This window comes from Rhinopithecus bieti, unplaced genomic scaffold (assembly GCF_001698545.2).
Source record: "Rhinopithecus bieti isolate Rb0 unplaced genomic scaffold, ASM169854v2 scaffold_16834, whole genome shotgun sequence".
Classification (NCBI taxonomy): domain Eukaryota; kingdom Metazoa; phylum Chordata; class Mammalia; order Primates; family Cercopithecidae; genus Rhinopithecus; species Rhinopithecus bieti.
The window spans coordinates 3,482,966-3,506,610 of NW_016809297.1; the positions used below are offsets into that span (position 1 = coordinate 3,482,966).

General features: G+C 33.6%; 1 protein-coding gene across 3 annotated transcripts in view; it reads left to right on the plus strand.

The window, feature by feature from the left end:
- Positions 1-23,645, plus strand: part of DGKB (diacylglycerol kinase beta) — a 780,654-nt gene that overhangs the window by 338,870 nt on the left and 418,139 nt on the right. For all 3 annotated transcript variants that reach the window (XM_017889062.1, XM_017889064.1, XM_017889063.1), the window contains 3 exons: positions 3,429-3,514; positions 5,616-5,705; positions 11,868-12,028. In XM_017889062.1, the coding sequence (XP_017744551.1) occupies positions 3,429-3,514; positions 5,616-5,705; positions 11,868-12,028 (337 nt within the window). The remainder of the gene's footprint in view (positions 1-3,428; positions 3,515-5,615; positions 5,706-11,867; positions 12,029-23,645) is intronic.

The following is a 23,645-nucleotide window of genomic DNA, read 5'->3' on the forward strand; positions in this document are numbered from 1 at the left end:
GGCTATGTTGTCTACATTGAAAAATTGTTGTTTAGTGTACCACCTTTATCAATAATTGTAGCTAGATCTTCTGGATAATTTGCTGCCACTTTTTCCTCAGCACTTGCTGTTTATGGAGCTTCTTTCCTTAGGCTTCAGGAACCAACATCTGCTTGCATCAAACTATTTTTCAGCTTCCTCACATCTCTACATCTCTCAGCCTTCATAGAATTGAATAGAGTTAGGAGCTTGCTCTGGATTTGTCTTTAGCTTAAGGGAATGTTGTGGCTCCTTCGATCTTCTGTCTAGTCCACTAAAACCTTTTCCATATCAGCAGTAAGGATCTTTCGCCTTCTTGTTTGTGTGTTCACTGGAGTAGCACTTTTAATTTCCTTCAAGAACTTTGCCTTTGCTTTTACAACTTAGCTTACTGGCACAAAAGGGCTAGCTTTTGGCCTGCCTGTGCTTTTGACATGCTTTCCTCATTCAGCTTAACAATTTCTAGCTTTTGATTGAAAGAGAAATGCAACTCTTTGTTTCACTTGAACACTTAGAGGACATTGTAGCGTTGTTAATTAGCCTAATTTCAATACTGTTGTATCTAAGGGAATTGAAAGGCCTGAGGACAGGAAGAGAAACAGGAGAATGGCTGGTGGGCAGAGCAGTCAGAACACACACAATATTAGCGATTAAGTTATCTGTCTTATATGGGTGTGGTTCATGGCACCTCAAAACAATTACTATAATAACTTTCAAGGTGATCACAGATCACCATAACAGATATAATAATAATGAAAAGTTTGAAATATTGTGATAATTACAAAAATGTGACACAGACACCAAGTGAACATGTGCTGTTGGAAAAAATGGCACTGATAGACTTGCTAGAAGCAGAGTTGCCACAAACATTCAAGTTGTAAAAACTGCGATATCTGCTAAGCTCAATAAAGTAAAGAGCAATACAATGAGGTATGCCTGTACAAGAATGCACTTTTTGCAAGAATGTAAAGCAAACCAGTTGAAATGCCCATTGACATGGATTTTAAAAGACATATAAGTGGTATTTAACACAGCAGTAGAAGTAAAAAGAACTTCAACTACATGTGGAAAAAGCTTCAGCTACAACATAAATGAATCTGAGTACCAGTACTAAGTGGGAAAAGTAGAAAGACACATATAGATTATGTCAGACACATGGTAACTCAGTATTCAGAATAGTGCTCACCTTTGTAAATTGGAAAGAGCAGTGCTATAGGGAATGAAAAGAGAGAAATATGTAAATTATTGGAAATGTTCTACCTCCTGGAATGGGCAACTGGTACATATGTGTTTATTGTATTGTACATATATTAGTATAAGCAAAAAAATAAGTATTAGAACCGAAGAAAATATTTGCAACATGTCTCACAAAGGTTAAATATCCACAATATAATAAATGAGAAAATGCATGAAAGTTTCCTGTTCTAAATATCCATGGATATTATAATAAGATGACGGGTTTTAGTAATTTTTATACATATTCTATTATGTTTATGCAGTGTTGGTATTACCTTGACAAAACTTTTTTAAATGATGCAAATTTAAATGCAAAGATTGCTATAATATGCAAAGAGTTTGTAAAGTATTATTAGAAGACAACTCGCCCAGTGCAGTGGCTCACACCTGTAATCCCAGCATTTTGGGAGGCTGAGGAGAATGGATCACCTGAGGTCAACAGTTTGAGACCAGCCTGGCCAGCATAATGAAACCCTGTCTCTACTGAAAATACAAAAATTAGCCAGACGTGGTGGCGGGCACCTGTAATCCCAGCTTACTTGGGAGGCTGAGACAGGAGAATCACTTGAACCCAGGAGAAGGAGGTTGCAGTGAGTCGAGATTACACCATTGCACTCCATACTGGGCAACAAAAGCAAAACTCCATCTTAAAAAATAAAAATAAAAAATAAAAAGACAATTCAATAGAAAGAAAGGTGCATCTTTGAATGTTCTTTGCATAGGAGAGGTTACACATCTCCAGGAGATGTATAAAAATATGTTCAACTCACTAGTAAACAGGGAAGTGTGATTTTACAACAAATACAAAGACATTGGTTTTCACTCATTATTACAGAAATATCATAAAGTTGTTCATATGTAGTGTTTTGTGGTTGCAAGGAAATGGACCCTTGCATATTTGACAGTGGGAGCCATTCAGAGGGATATAATGATGTAATGGAATATTTTTCTCTAGAGTAGCCTTCAAAACACATGTGCATGTTTACACAAATGTTCTTCAAATAATGTTAAATACGATACTTTTTTGTAATAATGAGACATTAGAAAAAGCTTAAAAATTCATAAAAAAGAAATCATTTATTTTATCTTGTAGTATGTGCACTTATTATAAAACATGATGCAGTGCTTAAAAATAATAATCTGACAGAATACCACACATGACATCTGCATATGTTATATACTGATACACAAAGTTCTCTAAGACATATTTGAAGTTAAAATAAAACCACACAAGTTAATGAACAGTATGTATAGCACAATTTTATTTGTGTTGAACATATATGTGTGATAAAGACATGTATGAAAATTTATATATATAAGTACGTAGAAAAATTCCTTGGATAATTGCATATTATATCACTAACAGTTGTTATCTTTGGGACAAGGGAGGTGAAGGGACACATACCAAAATTTCTGTCCTGTTTCAAATTTTTGTTGCAATAAAGTAGGCTATGACTGTATAGCTGGCTGCATTACCTGCCTTTGTGGCTTTTCCCAAGGTAGGTTGCATTATTAAGCACACTGCATGCAGTAACAGCAGAAGCAGTGGGTATTCACGGCAGCTGACCCAGCAATTAGGCTGGAGTGTTCCTGGATAGAAAACACTGTCAACTAGGTCAAAATACAAGGTGAAGCCTGACTCCTACTTACAGATTCTCAGTCAAAAGAAACATTGGCTAGAACCCCAGTTGCAGTCTGAGCAATTTCTCCCAGTAATGGAGAAAGTACAAAATTGTTAAAGACATATTTACTGACATAACTGTCACATTTATATATTCACTCAAAAGATAATTTTGGATTGAAGAAATTTATTAAGTGAAATAATGTAGTATATGACATTCTGGGTTATGTGAACTGCAAATCACATCTAGGAGAATATCTTAATGAAAATTATTATAATTTGCTAATTTTATTCTTAAAATTTTAGAGTCTATTAAAGAAAAATAGAGTATATTCATTATGGAATCTAGAATATATAATTACAAAATATTTTAAATTATAGAATCTTGAATATATAATTATAAAATAGGATTAAAGCTATGTAAGTTATGATTGAGATATTTTAAGTTTTATAAAATAAAATGTATTTCATCAGGTAAAATACTAATGATACAAAACTGAAAATATCTTATTTTAAACTATTAATCATGAGCCATAACATGCTTATTTTTCAGGTTAAACTTTTTCCGTGATGTTCCTGACTTCAGAGTGTTAGCCTGTGGTGGAGATGGAACCGTGGGCTGGGTTTTGGATTGCATAGGTAATGCAGACACATACTTAACATGACTGGGGAGAGAGCAATAGCTTTCAATCCTGTTTCATCTGTGTATCTATTGCTTGTATCATTATCTTTGGAAGCAGTGATATAATTGGACATCTGGAAGTTTGTACCCTATTTACTGGTTTAACATATTATTCTATAGTTCAAAAATTTAACTGGCAAAATAGTTTACAAGTTTCTAGAAGTCCTTCCTTTCTAATCCACTTCTTACAGTGTTTACCAAATTTTCAGAGTTGTTTTCAAATGCGGCTCTAGGAAATCAGATTGTTTGTGTGCCCCAGACAAGGAGCTGAAGGAGCAGTCTTAGTATTTGTGATAAAGTCTGTGCCAAATTGATGTTCTTACATTATTAAAACATGGACCCTCAAAACCTTACCCTCTGTATACATTCATATCGTTATCCACCATCATCATCATCATAGCTAATTTTTATTCATCATGTTGTCTTGTTTATTCCTCACAACTCTATGACACAGATAGTATTAATAATCCCATGTAGAGATAGGGAACCTAAAACTTGGTAAAAGTAAATAACTACAATAAAGTCTTATAGTTGTGAACTGAGAGAGCTGAGATTAGAACCCACAGTTAAACCTTATTCTATATTGCCTCTCTATTTAAATTGAAAAAACTCGATTTTTATAAGCAAACAACACAGGAACATCACTGAGGATATAAGGTAAGTATGCAGCACAAGAAAACTATAAATTCAGGAAAATTATTTGGTTTTTCAGATATAGTCAGTTATCGGAACTGGTTACTAGCTAGAAAAAGAGATCATGAATAGGCCTTTATGAGGAAATAAATCCAAAACAAATATTGACTCTCTTTGGTCTCATTTCAGTTACTGCATTGATCAATTCTTTGTTTAAAACAGGCCCTTTCATAGAATGAATTGATTCAAAAGAAGTTTTACCTTCTGTATAAATTGAAACAGACACCTATTTAGTCAATGCAGATAACATTCTGTCTTTGCATACACTAAAAATATGCAAATTAAAAATAAATACATGTCGGCAACACTTTTGATAAGGATTTAACAGCTTTAATCTATTAATATTTGATTTAAAAAACAACAGTGAAAATTCTGATCTGACCTTCCATTAAACAATGTAAATTGTATTTATATGTTTAATCTGAGAAGACAACCAGAATTCAAGAATTACAAAAGTTAATGAATTCGTTGGAAAAGTATCTGAGGACCTGTAAGGATTTTAGAGGAAAACTAGCAGGAATTCTTAGCTTGTTTTAGCCCTCAAAATCTTGTCATCGGCTATTTCATTGTGACATATCCCTACATTATCTAGCCCCTCTATCCTACACACATATGTACACTGATTTTGAGGGGCTAAGGAGGAAGAAAAGATAAAAGAAAGTAATATACATTTGTGAGATTAATTCAAGGCATGCGATGATTCAAGCCAAAGCATATGGGATGTCAGCAGCAGAGATCTTTACTGCTCTGAACCCAAAACATTATGTGATGTAAAGATTAATCTCATGGAAAACCTGCTGATCTCGGTGTACTCCAGGTGTTAACGTTGTGTTCCGTTTGCTCTGACACAAAGCAGCACCATAGGTGGGAAAAAGTCAAGGACATTGTTTGCAATTTACTCACTTTTATAATTCAACAGTTTGCAAATATTTTATTCCTCTAAGTAAAATGTACCTGGAATTGATGTTGCAAAAGGACTTTATATAGGAACCTACCCATCCATCCTAGTTGTGTCTCTGTATTGTAATCTTATGCTGTATATAATATCCCTGACTATTGTAATGGAGACAAGACACACAACAATTTTAGCTCAGTTAAGATATTTAAAAGCTTTCCTCTTGCCTGAGTTTTGAAAATTCCATCATTCTGTGAATAATAGTATTTGTGTTTTATCAATTGCTACAAATGTTTACAGATTATCCATAATTCATTATTGTATATATCTTAAAAATACAATTATGTTTTGTTTATGAGTACCTATTGATATTCCTTCATTTAATGTCATCAGCCTATCTTTCTATTTCCATTGTTTTATTTGAATTTGAAATTTTCTTTATTTGTATTTTTTTTTTTTTTATTCTGCAGAAAAGGCCAATGTAGGCAAGCATCCTCCAGTTGCAATTCTGCCTCTTGGGACTGGCAATGATCTAGCGAGATGCCTGCGATGGGGAGGAGGTAAAGCAGCTGCAACAACAAAAGCAGAAACAGTACACAACACCCCTTTCCCTTGCAAAAAAAAAAAAAAGAAAGAAACAAAAACCATATGATTTCAGTGAATATAACGGATGTGGTATATATAATATATCATTTTGAGCAATAATCTTGGATAGAAGAACAAATAGTGGACAAAGAGACCATGGGTATTGGGTTTTAATGTGGTATTAATTACAGACTGAAACTAGACGAGTGCAAGTTTCCAAACATCTCTGGTTTTGTTTTGTTTTTTATTTTCTGTTTTATTTTTTCTTTTGATTTTTTTGTTAGAAAATAAGGTACACATGGATGCACTTAATTTTATATTTTAATTTATAAGTTGGGTGGTGAAATCACAAACAAAGGAAAATGAAAGGCTTAACGAATTAGTTTCCCAGGAGTGAATACATTAAATGATACTCAGTTTTAAGACTCACTCTATGCTAGCCAGCTGTGCTCTGCACTTTGGCTACAGAGTTGACAAAATAAAAACAAAAAGTACCTTAACTTTTAGTGGGACATAAAATCACACGTGAGACTTTACACTAACAAGTAAACAAATGATCATTGTAAGGAAAGACATCACTGAGGATATGACATAGAAAAGAGAAAACTACTAACTAGATAATGACACAGCCATGTAAAGCTGGGTGTGAACTTCATAGGCAGAGGGAACATCGAGTTCAAAGGCCCAAAGTGGCAAGGCACTTGACGTATTCAAGAAACTGAAACTGAAATAGTGTGGATGGAGTAGGGTAAGCAAAGAGAGAATATTTTGAGATGAGGTCTTAAAACATTTTGCAGAGTCACTAATAGGCTATATTTATCTGAAGATCACTGAACACCGCCAGATAAGATCACTAAACACCACCAGACTTTGGTAAAGAAGCAGGACTTGAATGCTAAATATTTTTAGCATCAAAGCTCATTTAGAGAAGTTTGAAAAGTGTCTACTAAGACAAGGTGAACAGAGTCCCTGGGGAGCTTGTTAAAAATACAGTGGCCTGACCCCACCCCAGACGTGCTGAATGGAAATATCTGGAGTTGGGAACTGAGCAGATTACTTTTTTTTTTTTTAACAAAGTCCCTAAGTAACTCTGATTTACAGCAAAGTTAGAGAACAATTCCATGAATATCTGACCAACTAGCTCTAAGCTGTGTACATGCTTGACTAAATCAAGAACTTAGTACGTAATCTATTTGGGATCTTCAGTAAGAATATACTTAAGGAGTATTTTCATGAGTTGCATTAGAGTTCATGAAATCTAAAGAAACGAGTAAAGACATCACTATTTCTGATAAGATACTTGTATTTGCCAGGGTTCATACAAGTGCATTGATTAAAAAGAAAGAATATATGTGTGTCTTCTTGCCATAATCTTCGGTAACATATATTTGATGTATATGAAAATTAGTAATTTTATTTTTGCTTCCAAATTAACAAATGGCCTAAATCTCAAATTTGATAAAGAAGTCCATGTTTGGCATACTCTAATCATTCTTGTGAAACTGCATACAAAGTACTAACAATGGACAAAGGCAAGGACATGTGTCAAAGTATCTATTAGTGTTGAATTCTCTGTGAGTGTCTGATATGTGTTGGCACTCTTCTAGGTACTAAATATACAGTGAGGAAATAAACAAATGGCTTCTATCCTTCTAGAGATTACATTTTCATTGAGTATAAGGGACAATAAATCAAACAATAATGAAACATATAGTTATAAAATGATATCAAGGAATCAGAAGAATGAATAATAGGATGAACTATCTAGCTAGATGGGAAAAAAGGTCTCTCTGAGGAGGTAACATTTAAGCTGGACCTAAAATATAAGAAGGAGGAGAAATAGCTCTCTGTGTTTCAAGGACTGAAGGAAGGAATGCAGGTGGGGTTGCTGAAGAAGCAATGCAGTGGTGGGCAATTAGGGGTGGTGAGTATTATGACTTTGGAAAGATAATTGGGAGCCAGATAATGCAGGAATCTGTTTGTCATTCTAAGAGTTTTATTTGATTGAATTTGACATGCAAAGTGAAGCTTTGAAAGTCTCAGAAGCAGAGTAACACACTGACACATTTTCAAAACAGATTAATTTGGGAGTAGAAAATAAACTGGTCAGAAAATGTGAAAACATGCAGAACTATAGTTCTCCAAATGAGAACTTCTATTATAGCTGTTCTAATTACATAATAAAGTGAGTAGACTAGAGCTTGTATGATGTAAATCAGGCAAGTAGACAAACTGGAGGTACATTTTCAGGCTCAGTTTAATTGTACTTACCAGTGGATTGGTTAGGAGTTTTAGAGAAAGCAAGGTATCAAGATACCCAAGCAATTAGGTTTTCAGTTATTAGGGAATTAGGGAATTAGCAATTAGGGAGCAATTAGGGAAATGAAGATGCCATTTGCTAGAGATTATTAACAAAGAAATATGCTTTACAGTGGGATTATTTCTTGACAGATGTGAAACTTTGAGCACGTTACCTAAAAACTGGATGTAGATTCCTCATCAGAATTTGAAGAAAATAATAGTGCGTACCTTGTAGGTTCTTGTGCTAAACTGATAAATTGTTTGCACAGTGTTCGTGTTAGTTTGTTTTCACACTGCTATAAAGACATACCCAAGACTGGGTAATATGTAAAGAAAGTTTTAATTGACTCACACTTCCAAATGACTGGGGAGGCCTCAGGAAACTTACATTCATGAAGGTGAATGAGAAGCCAAGGCATGTTTTACATGGCAGCAGGTGAGAGAAACAAATGAGCAAAGGGGAAATAGTCCCTTATAAAACCATCAGATATCATGAGAACTCACTCACTACCACCAGAACTGCATGGAGGAAACCACCCTCATGATCTAATCGCCTCCCACCAGGTCCCTCCCTTGACACATGGGGATTATGGGGATTACAACTAAAAATGAGATTTGAGTGGGGACACAGAGCCAAACCATATCAATGTGTGTGTTAAGAACTTTATGCAGTTGCAGTAATTATTATTATGCTTAGTATTTGTAGAATAAAGTACTTCATTCCACCATTAATCATTTGGTTCACTTAAGATTCAGGGAATCTATTGACTTGAAGCCTCTTTTTTATAAGCATATATTTTCATATTTTGGAAAAGTTGACACTGTAAGTCTGTAGGATATCCTAGCTTAATTAGCATTATTTTTGTAAATTTCTGGCATTCATTAGTCTCTCTTAACAACAATTTAATGGCAGGGAAAATCTTGTTAGTGTAAACTAAGGAGGTAAGTAATAGTTGTAAATGGGACACACTTTTATACAGATTTGTTGTTGCATTTCTTTATGTGATTTTCATTTGCAACAATTTCTATGACTTTTTAGATTCAGTCATTATAACATTATATCATTAAATATAAAATAAATATTAATTATGTTTTCATTTTGTTTCTTAGCCTGGAGTGATTACAGACTTTAAATCAAAATAATAAAAGTAAAATAACATTGTTCTTTTCTATAAAAATCTTTTGCTGGCATATTTAGTGGATTTGATTTATCTTTTTTAAAATCATGATCTTCTTGGGTACAGGAATCCTATTAATAGTTACATATCATTATTTAACTACCTTGAGAATACATACAAGAAGTAGGGAAAAGATATTTGTTAAAGTTCATCTATGTGAATCACTTCTGAATTGCAGATGTTGTAATTCTCAAGATTTATCTATTGCCTCTTTCTACTTTTGCTTGGCTAGAAGACAGATTTAAACTAGCCTTTTTCATGTTTAGTCATAAAAATCCCTATACACATATCCAGTGGTAAAGATTTTAAGCTGAGTGATCCTGCTGCAATCTAGCAGTGGTAATTGATTTTCATTACATTCATTCCTCTCATGTTCTCTCCTGGTTAGGTTGCTGTTCCTACATTGTTCCAGTGTTATGTTGGACGGTGCTGCTATTAACCTGAGACATGACTGAGAACAAATTCAACATATCTTAAAGCACTGTTATTTACTTGTATTTCTGCTACTTGTGTATATGTGTACACATACACACACGATACTCCTATATTATAATATATATTATTATATGCAAATTAATTTATGTCTAAAGACTATCAAGTTTATTCTGAAATGAAAGCAGAATTTGGAAAATAGATGAATATATTTAAGTGTTTTTATTTAATTCAGTAGGTAAAATAATATATATGTATATAATTTATTTGTGGAGCTATTACTTCTTAAAAGAAAGTAACACTTAGAAATGAATTAAACATTTAGAATAAGGTGGCACTATTAAGAAACATGAAATGTTAGTAAATATAATTATCATAATCTTGCAGTTTAAACCATTCAGTGTTTTGCTACTGAGTACAGCTATATGCATATTAATAATATTTACATCTACAAATTATACTATAGGATATATGATAGCTTTTAAAATAATATTTAATGTTTTTAATGTTTATGTAACCATTACTTATTGTACCCTTTACTGTATGTATTAAATAGCACGTAATTACTTTTTAAACCTGTGTAAGGTAAGAAGTGATAATGGGCTCCAGAAGAGGTATTCTAGTTTCTGGTGGCCTTCACCTTCTGATAGTTAATTGAACAGATACACCTTAAGTGTAATATATTCCTCTTTAGGGAATTTTGGCATATGAGAGTGCCTGTTTTCTTTTAACCCAATGAGTTTATTCAATGATATGTATGCAAATAGCTCTAATGAGGACTCATAGCCTCTGGCATTTCCTTGTTCAACAATTAAATAATGAACAGAAAAAAGCAAAAACTGAAAATATTGTTCCAAACAAAATATCATTTTAGGGCTATATGTGTGCTTTTATATGGGTGAAGAGAGAGATGATTTAGTTTAGTACAATATTTCAAATTCTGATGATATCATCATCAGTAGTATAATATTATTGAGAACTTTCTATTCTCTGTTTTAGGCCTCATGTACTGAGATCTTTTTATACATTATCTTGCTTAATCTTCACAAGAAACCTAAGGTTTTGACAGGGAAGGAAACTAATGTTAAGGGAGATTAAGAAACAGAAACAGTAACTCTGTCAGGTTTAGGCTGCAGTGATAACTATAATGTTATATACCTACAGGTAAATTGAATATTGATAATGCAATATTGACAAGACTTTTATTTTCAGGTCATGTTGACTATCTATCATAGATTCATTAAAAAACTGATTTGTTGAGCATTTACTCTATGGCAGGCCGGGTTAAGAGGAACCTGTAGTGAGAAAAACACAAGTAACAGCAAGGTGGTGTACTAGTTCTAAGATAGGGCCAGTTTTGAGAACTGTGTGTAGGGGACTGAATGAGGGGCATCTGAGCCATTATTTTAAAAGGGTGCTTTCCAGAATGAAGTGCTAGCAAATTTATTAATTTTATTTAAATTTATTGTTTTAAAGATGGAATATTGCTCTGTTACCCAGACTGGGATACAGTGGTACAAACATAGCTCACTGCAGCCTGGAACTCCTGGCCTCAAGTAGTCCTCCCGCCTCAGCCTCCTGAGTAGCTGAGACTACAGGCATAAGCAGCAGCACTGGGAAGAAGTATTAGCAAATATAAAACCGTGCCAAGGAAATAGATGCAAACCAACCAGAAAGAAAGGGGGTACCCTGAGTAGATAGAATAAGAAACAAAATTTTAAAACGAAGAGTAAGACCTTTGACTTAAATTGAAAGTTTTATATCACTAGAGAGGAAAAGGTGAGGGTAAGAGAGTGATGGAAAGGAAAAAGTCTAAAATGACATCCACATTTTTGACTTTAGCAACTGGGTAGAGGATGATGTCTTTGTGAAGTCAGCTGCACAGGAGGAAGATATGGAAGCAGAGAATTCATTCAATTTTGAATCTATTTATATAAAGTTTTGTGGGGTATACAGTACAAATGTTCACTTGGCAGTTGTATATGCTGAGAATTGGCACCACAAAAGAGAAGAGAAATACAGTACGTGTTACAAATTAAAGTTAAGAATTAAATGTGGGTATGAGTATAATGTTATAATTAATTCTTCATTTGGTGGTAGAATGTGCTTCAAAATCATTATTTATCTTTAGAATATTACATATGCATAAACATACGGAAACATAAAAATACAGCTTTTTTATTTGGTTGGAGTTCTTTTCTCAAGGTATTTTTTTTCCCCCATTAGGTTATGAAGGTGAGAATTTGATGAAAATTCTAAAAGACATTGAAAACAGCACAGAAATCATGTTGGACAGGTGGAAGTTTGAAGTCATACCTAATGACAAAGATGAGAAGGGAGACCCAGTGCCTTACAGTATCATCAATAATTACTTTTCCATTGGCGTGGTAAGATTTTCCACTAAATTTTACCTTTATACCTATACTGGATAATCACAGTAAGAAAACTTTTACACTATGAAACTTTACTGATTATAAATAATTTATTTTACCTTGTGCCATCAAAACATCTCTTCTAATAGGCAATTATTATTGCTCTAATGACTAATTATTATTTTTATCACTTACTAATTTAAAGTCAGAGTGTCAGCAACTGACATATTTTTCATGTTTTAAACAAGGGGAAAAAAACTATATTCTTTGTAATTGGTTTATTTGTGTTACCAAAATGAAGCTTAGAATGATTTAATATACTTACAAGTTTTAGAGTATAAGCTAAAGCTCCATGTTATTGAAAATGTGAAAATATTGCATTAGATTTTATCTTACTTTGAGATTTATTTTATAAAATCATTATAGCTTACTCAAAATCTAAGAAAAGTCTACAAAAAATCCTGCTACTATTCTCAAGTGATTAATAAGTCAGAAGGCTGACTTTTCACTTCATTTCTTTTAGAATTTTACACAGAGTAAAATATTATTTGGCAGTTGAAATAGTTGTTAAAATGTTAATCCTAAAGGAATAATTTTAACAGTGATTATATGTATTTTTAGCCAACGATTATGAAATCTAAAAATATATAAAGCATTACATTCCATTTAATGTATGTCACGCCATGCTAATTTTATGTCATGTCACATCACACACACACACACACACACACAGTAAAAGGCTATAAAAAGGCTAGTAGAATATAGAAAACATTGGTTGTGTCCATGAACTTAAGAGGTAAGCTACCTGGGTAAGAGTCTTTAAGCAAATTATTTAATCTCAGTATCTCAGTACCATGCTGGTTGTCATTTCCTCTCTTATACAGTTACAAATATGATTGTACATTTAAAGAATCTCATAGAATGGTAGATAATAAAGGCTAAATATATAATGGTTACTAATACTGTAATGACTATTTTATTTGAAAGAAAATGCAATGTCTCTTGATGCAGAGAAGCCCTCCTATTCACACTGGTATAAAACAGTATTTTAAGGGCTTTCTTAGTGTATCACTTAGACACAACCTAATTCACTCATTGTAAGTGCACTTTTAATGATTTTAGTAAATTAATCCATTTTTAGAACATTTCTATTATGCAAATCAGAACCCTCATGCCCATTTTTATTCAATCTTGGCTGCTTTTCCCAGTTTCAGGAAGGAATTGATTGGCTTTCTGCCTCTAAGATTCGTCTTTTATGGACATTCTGTATTTCAAAATATCCAAAATCTCACAAATAAGCACTAAAGGACTTATTCATGTAACCCAATACCACCTGTATGTACAATAACTTATGGGAAAATAATTTTTAAAATCACACAATATAGGACTTTTGCATCTGGAGTCTTTCACTTAAGATGAAGTTTTTGAGTTCATTCATGTGAATTGTATAAATACTGTTTTCCTTTTTTGTTGTTGAATAGGATTCTGTTGCATGGAGGTATCAGATATTGCTTATCTCTTCATCAATTGATGGACATTTTGATTGTTTCCAATCTTTAGATATTAATGATGCCAATCTCTTAAGTCTCTTAGGATTCTTTTTTGTTTTGGTTACTAGACTTTTTAACTCCCGAATTTCTACTTGGTTCTTTTGTTTATAATTTTGTATCTTTAATTAACGTTTTCTATTTGGAGAGTCGTTGTTGCTATACTTTATTCTTTAAATGGTGTTTCTTTTAATTCTTTTGACATATTTATAATATATGTTTTGAAGTATTTATCTGTGAAGTCAAACATCTGTGCCCCCTCAGAGACCTTGCTTGTTTGCTTATTTGTTATTTTCCTAAATGTGTGACACATTTTCCCATTCTTTTGCATATCTCCTTGTTTTTGTTGAAAACTGAAAATTGTTTATATTTTTAATTCCCTGGATTTTTATTTGCCCACAGTGGTTATTATTGTTCCTATGTTTGTCTATTTAGTGACTTGCCTGTGGAGCCTTTCTTTCTTATGGTGTATATTGCTTTGCTAAAGGTCACCACTGTGTCAAAATGGTTGTCTAGAGATTGTTCTCAAACACTTCGAGCCAGTAAGTCTTTTGTTTGTCATCGCATCCATGTGTTCATTGAAGAATACATTCAAAGTTCAGGCAATTAGAAATCACCTTCAGCTTTTAACATAATCTGCCCTTTCTTTTGTCTCTTCTGCTTACGTACAAAACCTCTCATTTAACCAAGGAAGTGTAGATAATTAGGATCCTCTTATGTCTCTTCTGAGCATTTGTGTAGCCTTGCAAATCCATACAGATTTTCAGACAGCCAGGAATATATAGAAGTTTATCACAGTTCATATGAAAGTTTGATTCCAAGATCTTTTGTTAAATTTCTGGCCAATCTGCTAGTTAATTGCTTGCCCTAGAGTCAGTTTCACAAACTATAACACTGGCTCTCCCTGTTCATTTGCCACAGATATCACTACTGTAAGTGTAAGCTGTAAAACAATGTTCTATGCCATAGAGATTTTCTGGCTTCCATTTCAATTCAAGTCAGCTCCACACAATGAAGCTACTTGTTTTCTTAGCTTATTCCACAATAAGGACTACAACACCCAGGAACCTGAAGGCTAAGGAAGCAGCCCAAGACTGAAACATCACTGGAGAGTTCTTATCTGAAGCTCAATAGTTTTTTCTAAATATTTCTCATTTTTTATATGCTTCGGTCAATTTCCAGGGATTCTCAACAGAGGAGAATTTTGCTTCCTCCCGGAGGACATTTGGCAATGTCTGCTTGATTGTCATGACCAGAGTAGGTTTTTTTGTTTTTTATTTTTCTTCTAAGTAGTAGGTAAAGTTGGGAATGCTGCTAAATACCCTCACTGCATAGGACAACTCCTCAAATACAAAGTAAAGAATTATACAGCTCAAAATGTCAATAGTGTCAAGGTTGAAAAACCCTTATATTAGTATACAGAAATACACTTGACCTTTGAACAACACAGGTTTGAATTGCACTGGTCAACTTATAGATATTTTTTCAATAAAAGCTATACCTAGTGTAATTTGCCTCCCCTTTCACCTTCTCCACCTCTTTTGCCTCTGCCACCTCTGGAACAGCAAGATCAACCCCTTCTCTTCTTCCTCCCCTTTAGCTTACTCAATCTGAAGATGATGAAGATAAAGACCTTTATGATGATCAACTTCCACTTAATGAACAGTGTATATATTTTCTGTTTCTTGTGGTTTTCTTAACATTTTCTTTTCTTTAGCTGACTTTCTGGTAAGAATAGAGTATATAATATGTATAATATACAAAATATATGTTAATTGGCTTTATGTTATCAGTAAGGCTTCCAGTCAACAGTAGAGTATTGGTTGTTAAGTTTCTGGATAGTCAAATGTTACACTCAAATTTTTTGGTCTGCAAGAGTGGTCGGCGCCCCCAATTCCCATGTTGTTCAAGGGTCAATTCTATTTAAATACAAAAAGTCAAGGTGCTTGAAAAGGAGAAATGATACAAAACCAAAAAACTTGAAAAGGAACGCTATTACAGAAATGAGGCAGAAAATAGCAGAGAGTAACAACAACAAAAATTCATAATGTTGACAAAACTGAAAGCTGCATTGTTGAGAAAAGTTAATCAGACCTATTGAAAAACTGATTTCGCAAAAGTACTATAAAGAGAATTATAAGTAAACAATATATGGTGAAAAGAAAAAATACAAAAGTAAAAAAAATGATAAATACATATATATATTTCAATTAAAAAATATATAATTGAAAATATATTATGACTAGTATGAGAGTATAGCAAATTTGCCAAATATAAAATCAACTTAAATATTCACTAGTATATTCTTATATTAGCAATAATCAACGAGTTTCCAAAAACAATAGCAAAAAAATTGAAAGTATCTGGGAATTAATTAAAAATATACATGACCTAATAAAGAAAATGTTAAAACTCTCTGCAAAGACACACACGATCAGAATAAATGGAAACATTTTCTATTCTTATATGAGATTTCTTGATATAATATTCAAATTAATTTATAATTTAATGTATAACTACTCAAGATTGGAGCTGGAATTTATGACAAACTTATTTAAAATATGTATGACAAAAAGCTAAGTCAATTTTAATAATAAGGGCAGAAATAAATTTGTTTTACCAAATTAGACATGCTACAATCAGATTGGATAATTATAACAGAATGGTCCTATGAAATAATAGATGAATGAATCAATGAGGAAGTACAGAGACACATACTGGAACTTAGTATAGGGATGGCACTAAAATTCACTGGGGGAATGACAGATTATTTAGTTGATAATGTTCAAAACTAGCTCCCTAGGAAGAAAAATATTTTGTTAGAACTCTACCTCACATTATATAAGTACATGCCAGACTTATTGCAAAACTAAATTTAAAAGGCATTTAGAAACTAATAAAAACTGTGTGATAGAACGTTTATGATTTAAGGCAAATCAGAACTAATTAAACAAATAAGGTGGCTTTAACTGAGTTTTCTTTTAAAGGGTCTTTTTCCCTTTGACTTGGAGCTCTTTTGGCTGAGCATAATATGGGGATTAGGAGGATGAAGGGAGGAGTCATTCCACCTGGAAAGATTTACTCCTGCCCCAGGAACATAAAATCTCAGTGCTCAGGGACATAATCACAGCAATAGATCTTCTACCTTGAATGTCATTCAACAAAGTCATCTACTCAGCAACTTGCTTTCCTCTTCCTCAATCAATGAATCTAGAATATAATGAAATAAAATAAATTAACTATCTCAAACCATTCTTGAATATATAACAAATAGTGGAGTTGAAGGATTTAAAGCATATGGGATGCATCTCAACTTTATGCTATAACCAGCATGAAAAAGCTTAAGATGAGCACATAGTTTGTACTTGAGATTATCTCTGGGAACCCTTCTGCTGTCTAGTTACAAAGTGATCTCCAAGTTTGATTCTACTCTCAGTATTGTTTTCATTATATCAACTATTTTCCCTTATTTACTGACTGCTAGCATTGCACAATCTACAAAGAAACTTGTCTCAGATTTTTAGAAAATTCAAGGTTAGAAATATGTAGCTATATCATCTTTACATTCATCGTGATATACCCTTTGTATTATTCAGAATGGGTTGACTGCTGGTACAAACAAACTCAAATTGTCAGTGGTCTGACAGTAATAAAATCAGTTTTCCTCACGTGACAGGTCAGGATGGGTTAAAAATTGGGGAGAGGCTCTGCTCTATTTTGTCAGTCAGTGACCCAGGCTCCTTCTATCTTGACTGATAACCTTCTCTATTCAACAACTGAATGGCTAAAGAAAGTGGATTTCTTTTAGTGGGCCCATACCTGGAAGATGTAGCATCATTTCTACTCATAACTCACTGGCCAGATCTCAATCACTTGCCTGTACATAATTGTAAGGAAGCTGAGGAAATAAATTTTGTCTACCTAGGAAGAAAAGGGAAATTGATCAATAACTAGACACTATGCCAATTCCTTCTTTGTAGTGCTTTTCCAATTTAGCCAGAACTATTGGAAATGATCCTGAAATCACAATTAATTCTAAAAATAGATATTCTTCCACAGTGATGGTCCATCAATAAAAGCATATTTATTTAGTACCTTCTATGTACCAGGTACTGTTTGAGGATTAGCAATGAACATGATAGAAGTCTGTTTAGTCACTAAGCTTACATGGCAATGAGGTGAAAGAAGATTGTCATGAGATACTAGACAGCTGGACATCAGAAGCAAAAACTAACTATAGATAACTTTACATATCCAAGGAATAAAACTTTCTACCCCATTAGTTTTATTTCCATAATTGATTCTTCATTCACTTACTTAATTAAACAAACAAGCAAAAAAAAAACTAAGCACTTATTTTTTCCAGGTTCTAGGGTTATGGGAGTGAATTAAAGACACAGGTCATCTGGCTGGGCGCCTTGGCTCACGCCTGTAATCCCAGCACTTTAGGAGGCCAAGGAAGGCGGATCACCTGAAGTCAGGAGTTCACGGCCAGCCTGGTCAACATCGTAATACCCCATCTCTACTAAAAATACAAAAATTAAATGGGTGTGGTGGCACATGCCTGTAGTCCTTACTACAGGGAGGGTGAGACAGGACAATTGCTTAGACCTGACAGGCAGAAGTTGCAGTGAGTTGAGATCGCACCACTGCACTCCAGCCTGGGCAAAAAAAAAAAAAAAAAAATATATATATATATATATACACACACACACACACACACACACACACACACACATATATATACACATACATATATATGTATATTATACATATATATACACACATACACACATACATACACAGGCCATCTCATTATTAGAACTTGGAGTTTAATGATGCAAGGAGATATTTTTAAAAAGTAAAAAACCAATGCACAACTACAACATTTTTGAAAATTATGATAACTACTGTGAAGGAAAACAAAAGCTACCGTGAAGAACATCAGCTATAGATTTGAGAGTCAGGAAAGGCTTATATAAAGAAGATGCATTTAAGACGGTATCCGAAGAATATACCTAAGTGAGATGGACACCAAAGAGTTGTTATGAGCTTACCAGGTGAGTATAACTGTATGTGAAAGACGAGATAAGAAAGAGCTTAGTGTCTTCGAAGTTCTGCTAGGTCAATGTGCCTGGAACATGGAGAGGGATAGTGGGAGTGAAAAACATGAAAGGCTGCTGTTAACACAGCTGCCACCATATCTTGAAGTCTCCTGGAAGACTATGGTGTGATATTTGCCTTTTAAGTGGTAGGTCACTGAATAATTAAATAATTATAATTAGGGAATGAGGTAACCCAATCTATTTGCAGCAGAAATTCTTCTACTAAACATGATAGTTGGATATTAATTGAAAAATAAAACAATTGTCATAAAAATGACACAAACAACTTTAAATATTTTCTTTCTACCTAAAATCTATAAATATAATTGAATTGGCCATCTTCCCTAATAAACCCAGCCAATGTCTTAGTTTTGAATGTGAGTCACTGAGGCTCTACAAACTCTGCCTTGTGTAAACCACAGTCCATAATAAACCATCTATTGTTTTCAGTTTCAGTTTATTTAAAGTAGAGTAAAAACTCAGAAGATACTTGTGAAGCCATATGAGTAAAATCCTTCTAGATACTTACAATTGTTTTAAAATCTTTTATAATTATTACCCTTACATATAATTATATAGCAAAGTTTCAGCATTTCATTTATATTAAATTTTCCTAAAGCATTTGACTTCGTTTCTATAAACTGCATCTTTTTAAAATTATACTTTCCAATTATATGGAAAATTATACTTTATAAATATAGGTAATTATATAAGTAAAATAGAAACTAAAATAGGCATAAACAGGTTTGGAAACAACACGAGTGACTCTTGGTCATTGTAAATCTCAAAACTAAAAGAAAATGTGCAGATTTACTAGATGGTAGTCTATTAACAATATTTAGATTCAATATAATTTATGAAAAAAATATTAAACTGGCCACTCACTTAAAGGAAGCTCAGTCTTTTAAAAAAATTACTATATTAAAAAATCATTCTGGTTGTCACATGGAGAATGGCATGGGAGTTTTCAAGAATGGAAGCAAAGCGACCATCCTAGAATATCTTCTAGTAAAATAAGATCAGATGAGTACACTAAGAGCCATGAATACCAAAAAAACTGGAGAGACTTAAGAAATATTTTGAAAATAAAATTGACAGTGTCCAGGGGATGGAATGAAATAAAATATCCTGAGGTTTTATGTTTAAAAATTAGATGGTCTCATTTACTGAGATGGGCTTAATTATTTATGATTCAGGTTTGGTGGAGGATATAAAGACTTGCTCAATTTGAGGTGCATGTCAGTGGAAATTTCAGGGCTATGGGTGGATATTTAAGTTGGAAGCTTAGAAGACTAGCTCAATTAGGGAGAATTTGGAGTCACTGACATATTTATTATTTCTATATGGCTATATGAATCACCTTCCTAAAATTCAGTGGCTTAATATGCTAACCATTTTATTATTCACAAGTCTGTGTGTCAACTGGGTGGTTGTGTCATTAGTGGAAGATTACCTGGAGCTAATCTATGCTGGTTTCCCTTGTATATCTGGCAGTTGGTTCTGGCTGTTGGTAGGATGATGATGATAAGGGGCCATATGATTCCCAGCATCCAACAGGTTAAGCCAGACTTTGTTACATAATGGTGGAAAATTTTTCAGTAGAAAAAGAGGGTAAAGCCCCATGCAAATCTCTTGATGCAAACCTCTGTTTGCATCCAGTTTGTTAATGTGGCATTAGCCAAAGAATGTCACATGACTAAGCTTACATTCAAGGAGAGAAGATGTAGAAACTACCTCCTGATGGAAGACAGTTACATTGCAAGGGGACATTCAGGAATGGGAGAAAAGTTTGCCCATTATTTTCCATCTACCTAAACATATACTTAAATCAGTGTGGACTGATAAGTATAATAGGGAGAGCTCAAAAAGAGAAGAAATGGAACTTTAGGATAAACTTTTGACGTTTACTAATACCTAGAGTCTGCTAGAGGAAGATTACATGGGAAACGTCCTGGAAAGCAATGACCAAAGAAACAAGAGGAAAATAAAAACTATACAATGTTTAGGTAAGCAAAAAATAAAAATAAAAAATAAAAAATAAATTAAGAAAAGAATGGCTTACTAAATAGAAAGCTGCTGAGAAGTCTGGTAAAAACAGGACAAAATAGAAGAAACTGGGCCAGTGAAGATGCATTTATAAAGACTATATAGTAACAGATGAGATATTTTAAACATGAATTTTTACATTCCATTTGATATTAAAATACAAATAACAAGAGTGATATCAGCAACATGGCAGACTAGGAAGATCTTCATCTTCTTCCCCTGACAAACATATAGCTTCAGAAATATTTTACAGACTAATTCCCTTTGTGAGAAATCCGAAAATCTTTGAAACACCACTGTACCTTGGGAGAATGCAAAACCAGACTCATTTAAGTTGGTAGGGAAAATCGGGTTCCCTTCTCACTGGAGACCAGGCCCAGGCACATCATCATATGATCAGTAAGAAACCCCTCAACCTCCAGCTTTACTTACAGGAAAGGGTTAGTTTGAATGTCCAGCACTTCTACTTTTCCAAGGTATTTCCCTGGAAGGCTAGTTTCTGTCTTTCCAGGTTGGAACACTAATGAGTCCAGCAAAGCCAGCCACCTAGGGGAGAATACAGGCAGTGGCTTACACTAATGGACACCATTGATCCTTCTCCTTGCTCAGCACAGAGCAGGGAGGGAGGCAGGGAGGGAGGGAGGGAGGCAGGGAGGGAGGGAGGGAGGCAGGCAGGCAGGCAGGCAGGCAGGAAGGAAGGAAAGAAGAGAGGAAGGAAGGAGAGAAAAGACAAACAAGAAAAGAAAAGAGAAGAGAAAAGAAAAGGAAAAGAAAAGAGAAGAGAAGAGAAAAGGAAAGGAAAAGAAAAGAAAAAAGAAAAGAAAAGAAAAGAAGAAAGAAAAAAATTGAAGATGCTTAAGTTAGAAATAGCCCGGTGCCCATTGGGACTAAGTGACATCCTCAGCTTTCACTAAATAGATGAACAGCTCTCTTCACGAATGTTTCAGATCCAAGACTTTGGCATATCAGTGACTTTAGTATTATGATTAGGCAACTGCTAAATATTTTGTTTTCAATGCATCAAGTTTTTGAAATAATTTAATAAACTCATGATCTAACAAAAAATTCAATTGACAGAAGTAGTTGAGTTTTCTAAAGATAAATTGTATAGTATAAACCCCATTACCTCTAAGGGGCATATGTTGTAGGTAATAGAAGGTTGCATAAGATTATTGTCTTTACCCCAAAACTAAGGCCCAACCTGAATGCATACTAAAGAGACTGCCTGAATTTTAGGTCAGCAACCTTTACAGAGAGCTTTTTGCGGGATTTCAGTTCAGAATGAGTAGACCATTATGCTCTCCCCTGTTTCCCCTTCCTTCAAAATGATGTAGGAGGACTGCAGAGCAAAAAGTAACTGAGACTTTAGAGACATAACATGGTATAATGTATAGGGAGAAATTCTTTAATAAACTTGGTATATGCAATTGACAAAGAAAACTGCAAGGAAAATATAATAGATTTTATAGGTTATTCTAACCTAGAGTACTACAGAAATTTGGAGATAGAAAAAGTTTATGTGCTAAGAAAGTTGATGTAATTACAGAGTATTTCTACATTTTTGAAAAAAATCACCATTACGTTGGAAATGGTATTAGGTCATGTTGGTCACAGGGAACACATACTAGCACGTTTCACACATACCTGTGGGCTTCCCCAGGGGAATATTTGGAGGCTTCTAAGAAAATAGGGACATGCACGTGATCCGCTTTCTTCAATTGCTTCAACTCTCCTGATTCAAATGGATGCTGGAGATCAGGGGCAGCTGGGAGCTAGTATACCTTGGCTTTGCTGGAGTCTTAGCTGAGGTACTTTAGGCAGGGATTTCTCCCCAAGTGGGCCGAGAAAGCAAATGGAGTCTAAGGACTGGAAAGCAGCAAATCTGAGGAACACAAGAGTCAAACATACTGAACCTACAGGAGTGTTCTGATCCCCAACAGCAATAAAATTACTGAGCAGGTGAGTTGAGTTTCTTACTCAAATATCTAGATACAGCCTCTTGGTTTTCCTCAGCGGCTTGCTGGATTTTCAAAAGATACCAAGAAATTTACATCCTTAGGGAATAGTGTGTTTTCTGGAATATCCATGAACAATTTATTAAAATCAATTACACACGTGGCTACAAAAAAAAAAACATCAATTTTTTTTTTTAGAAAAGCAGAAATTTTAAAGGCAAATTGATCTCATATACTTCAGTCATATTAGAAGTATGCAAAAGTTGGTCTAAAATCTTAACATTTGAAAATTGTAAAACATTTTGTTTAATTATAGGGTCAAAGTTGAAATAAAAGGAAAATGGCAAACTATACAGGAAATATACAATTCTAATGTAAAATTGTGAAAGGCATCCTCAGAGGAAGACTAATAAACTTTCAGTTTTAGAACATAAAAAGGAATTTAATATTTACAGCAGAAATTTAGATACAAAGATAATATAAGAGAAAATTCATTACTAAGAATGTTGTAATTATGATATACTAATCCTCTATACAGAAGGTTTACGTATGTATATATATCTAAATTATTTATTATATAAATATTGATCATAAATATATAAATTGCAATTATATATAATAACTCTATATAGATATATAGAGAGAGATAAAAATGTGGAAATGTGGTTCCAGATAAGACCAATACTGGATGCATCTAGAAGGAATTTCTTGAAAAAGAGCTATGAAAAAAGAACATCTTAGAAATTTCATTACAGCTAACAAGTAAAAGAACAAAATAGTAAACATTGAGAAAGATAAATGAGATAAAATAATCAACCAATATTGCAGTAAAATAATTTTAAGAATTTTTGTATACCATAATAAATAATAAATATATAAGGAGTCTAAATGATAATTTCCTTGATGACAAACAAATAAATTTGGAAATAAAATAAACCAAGGGACACCAAAATACTAAGAAATTTAATAATTTCCATAA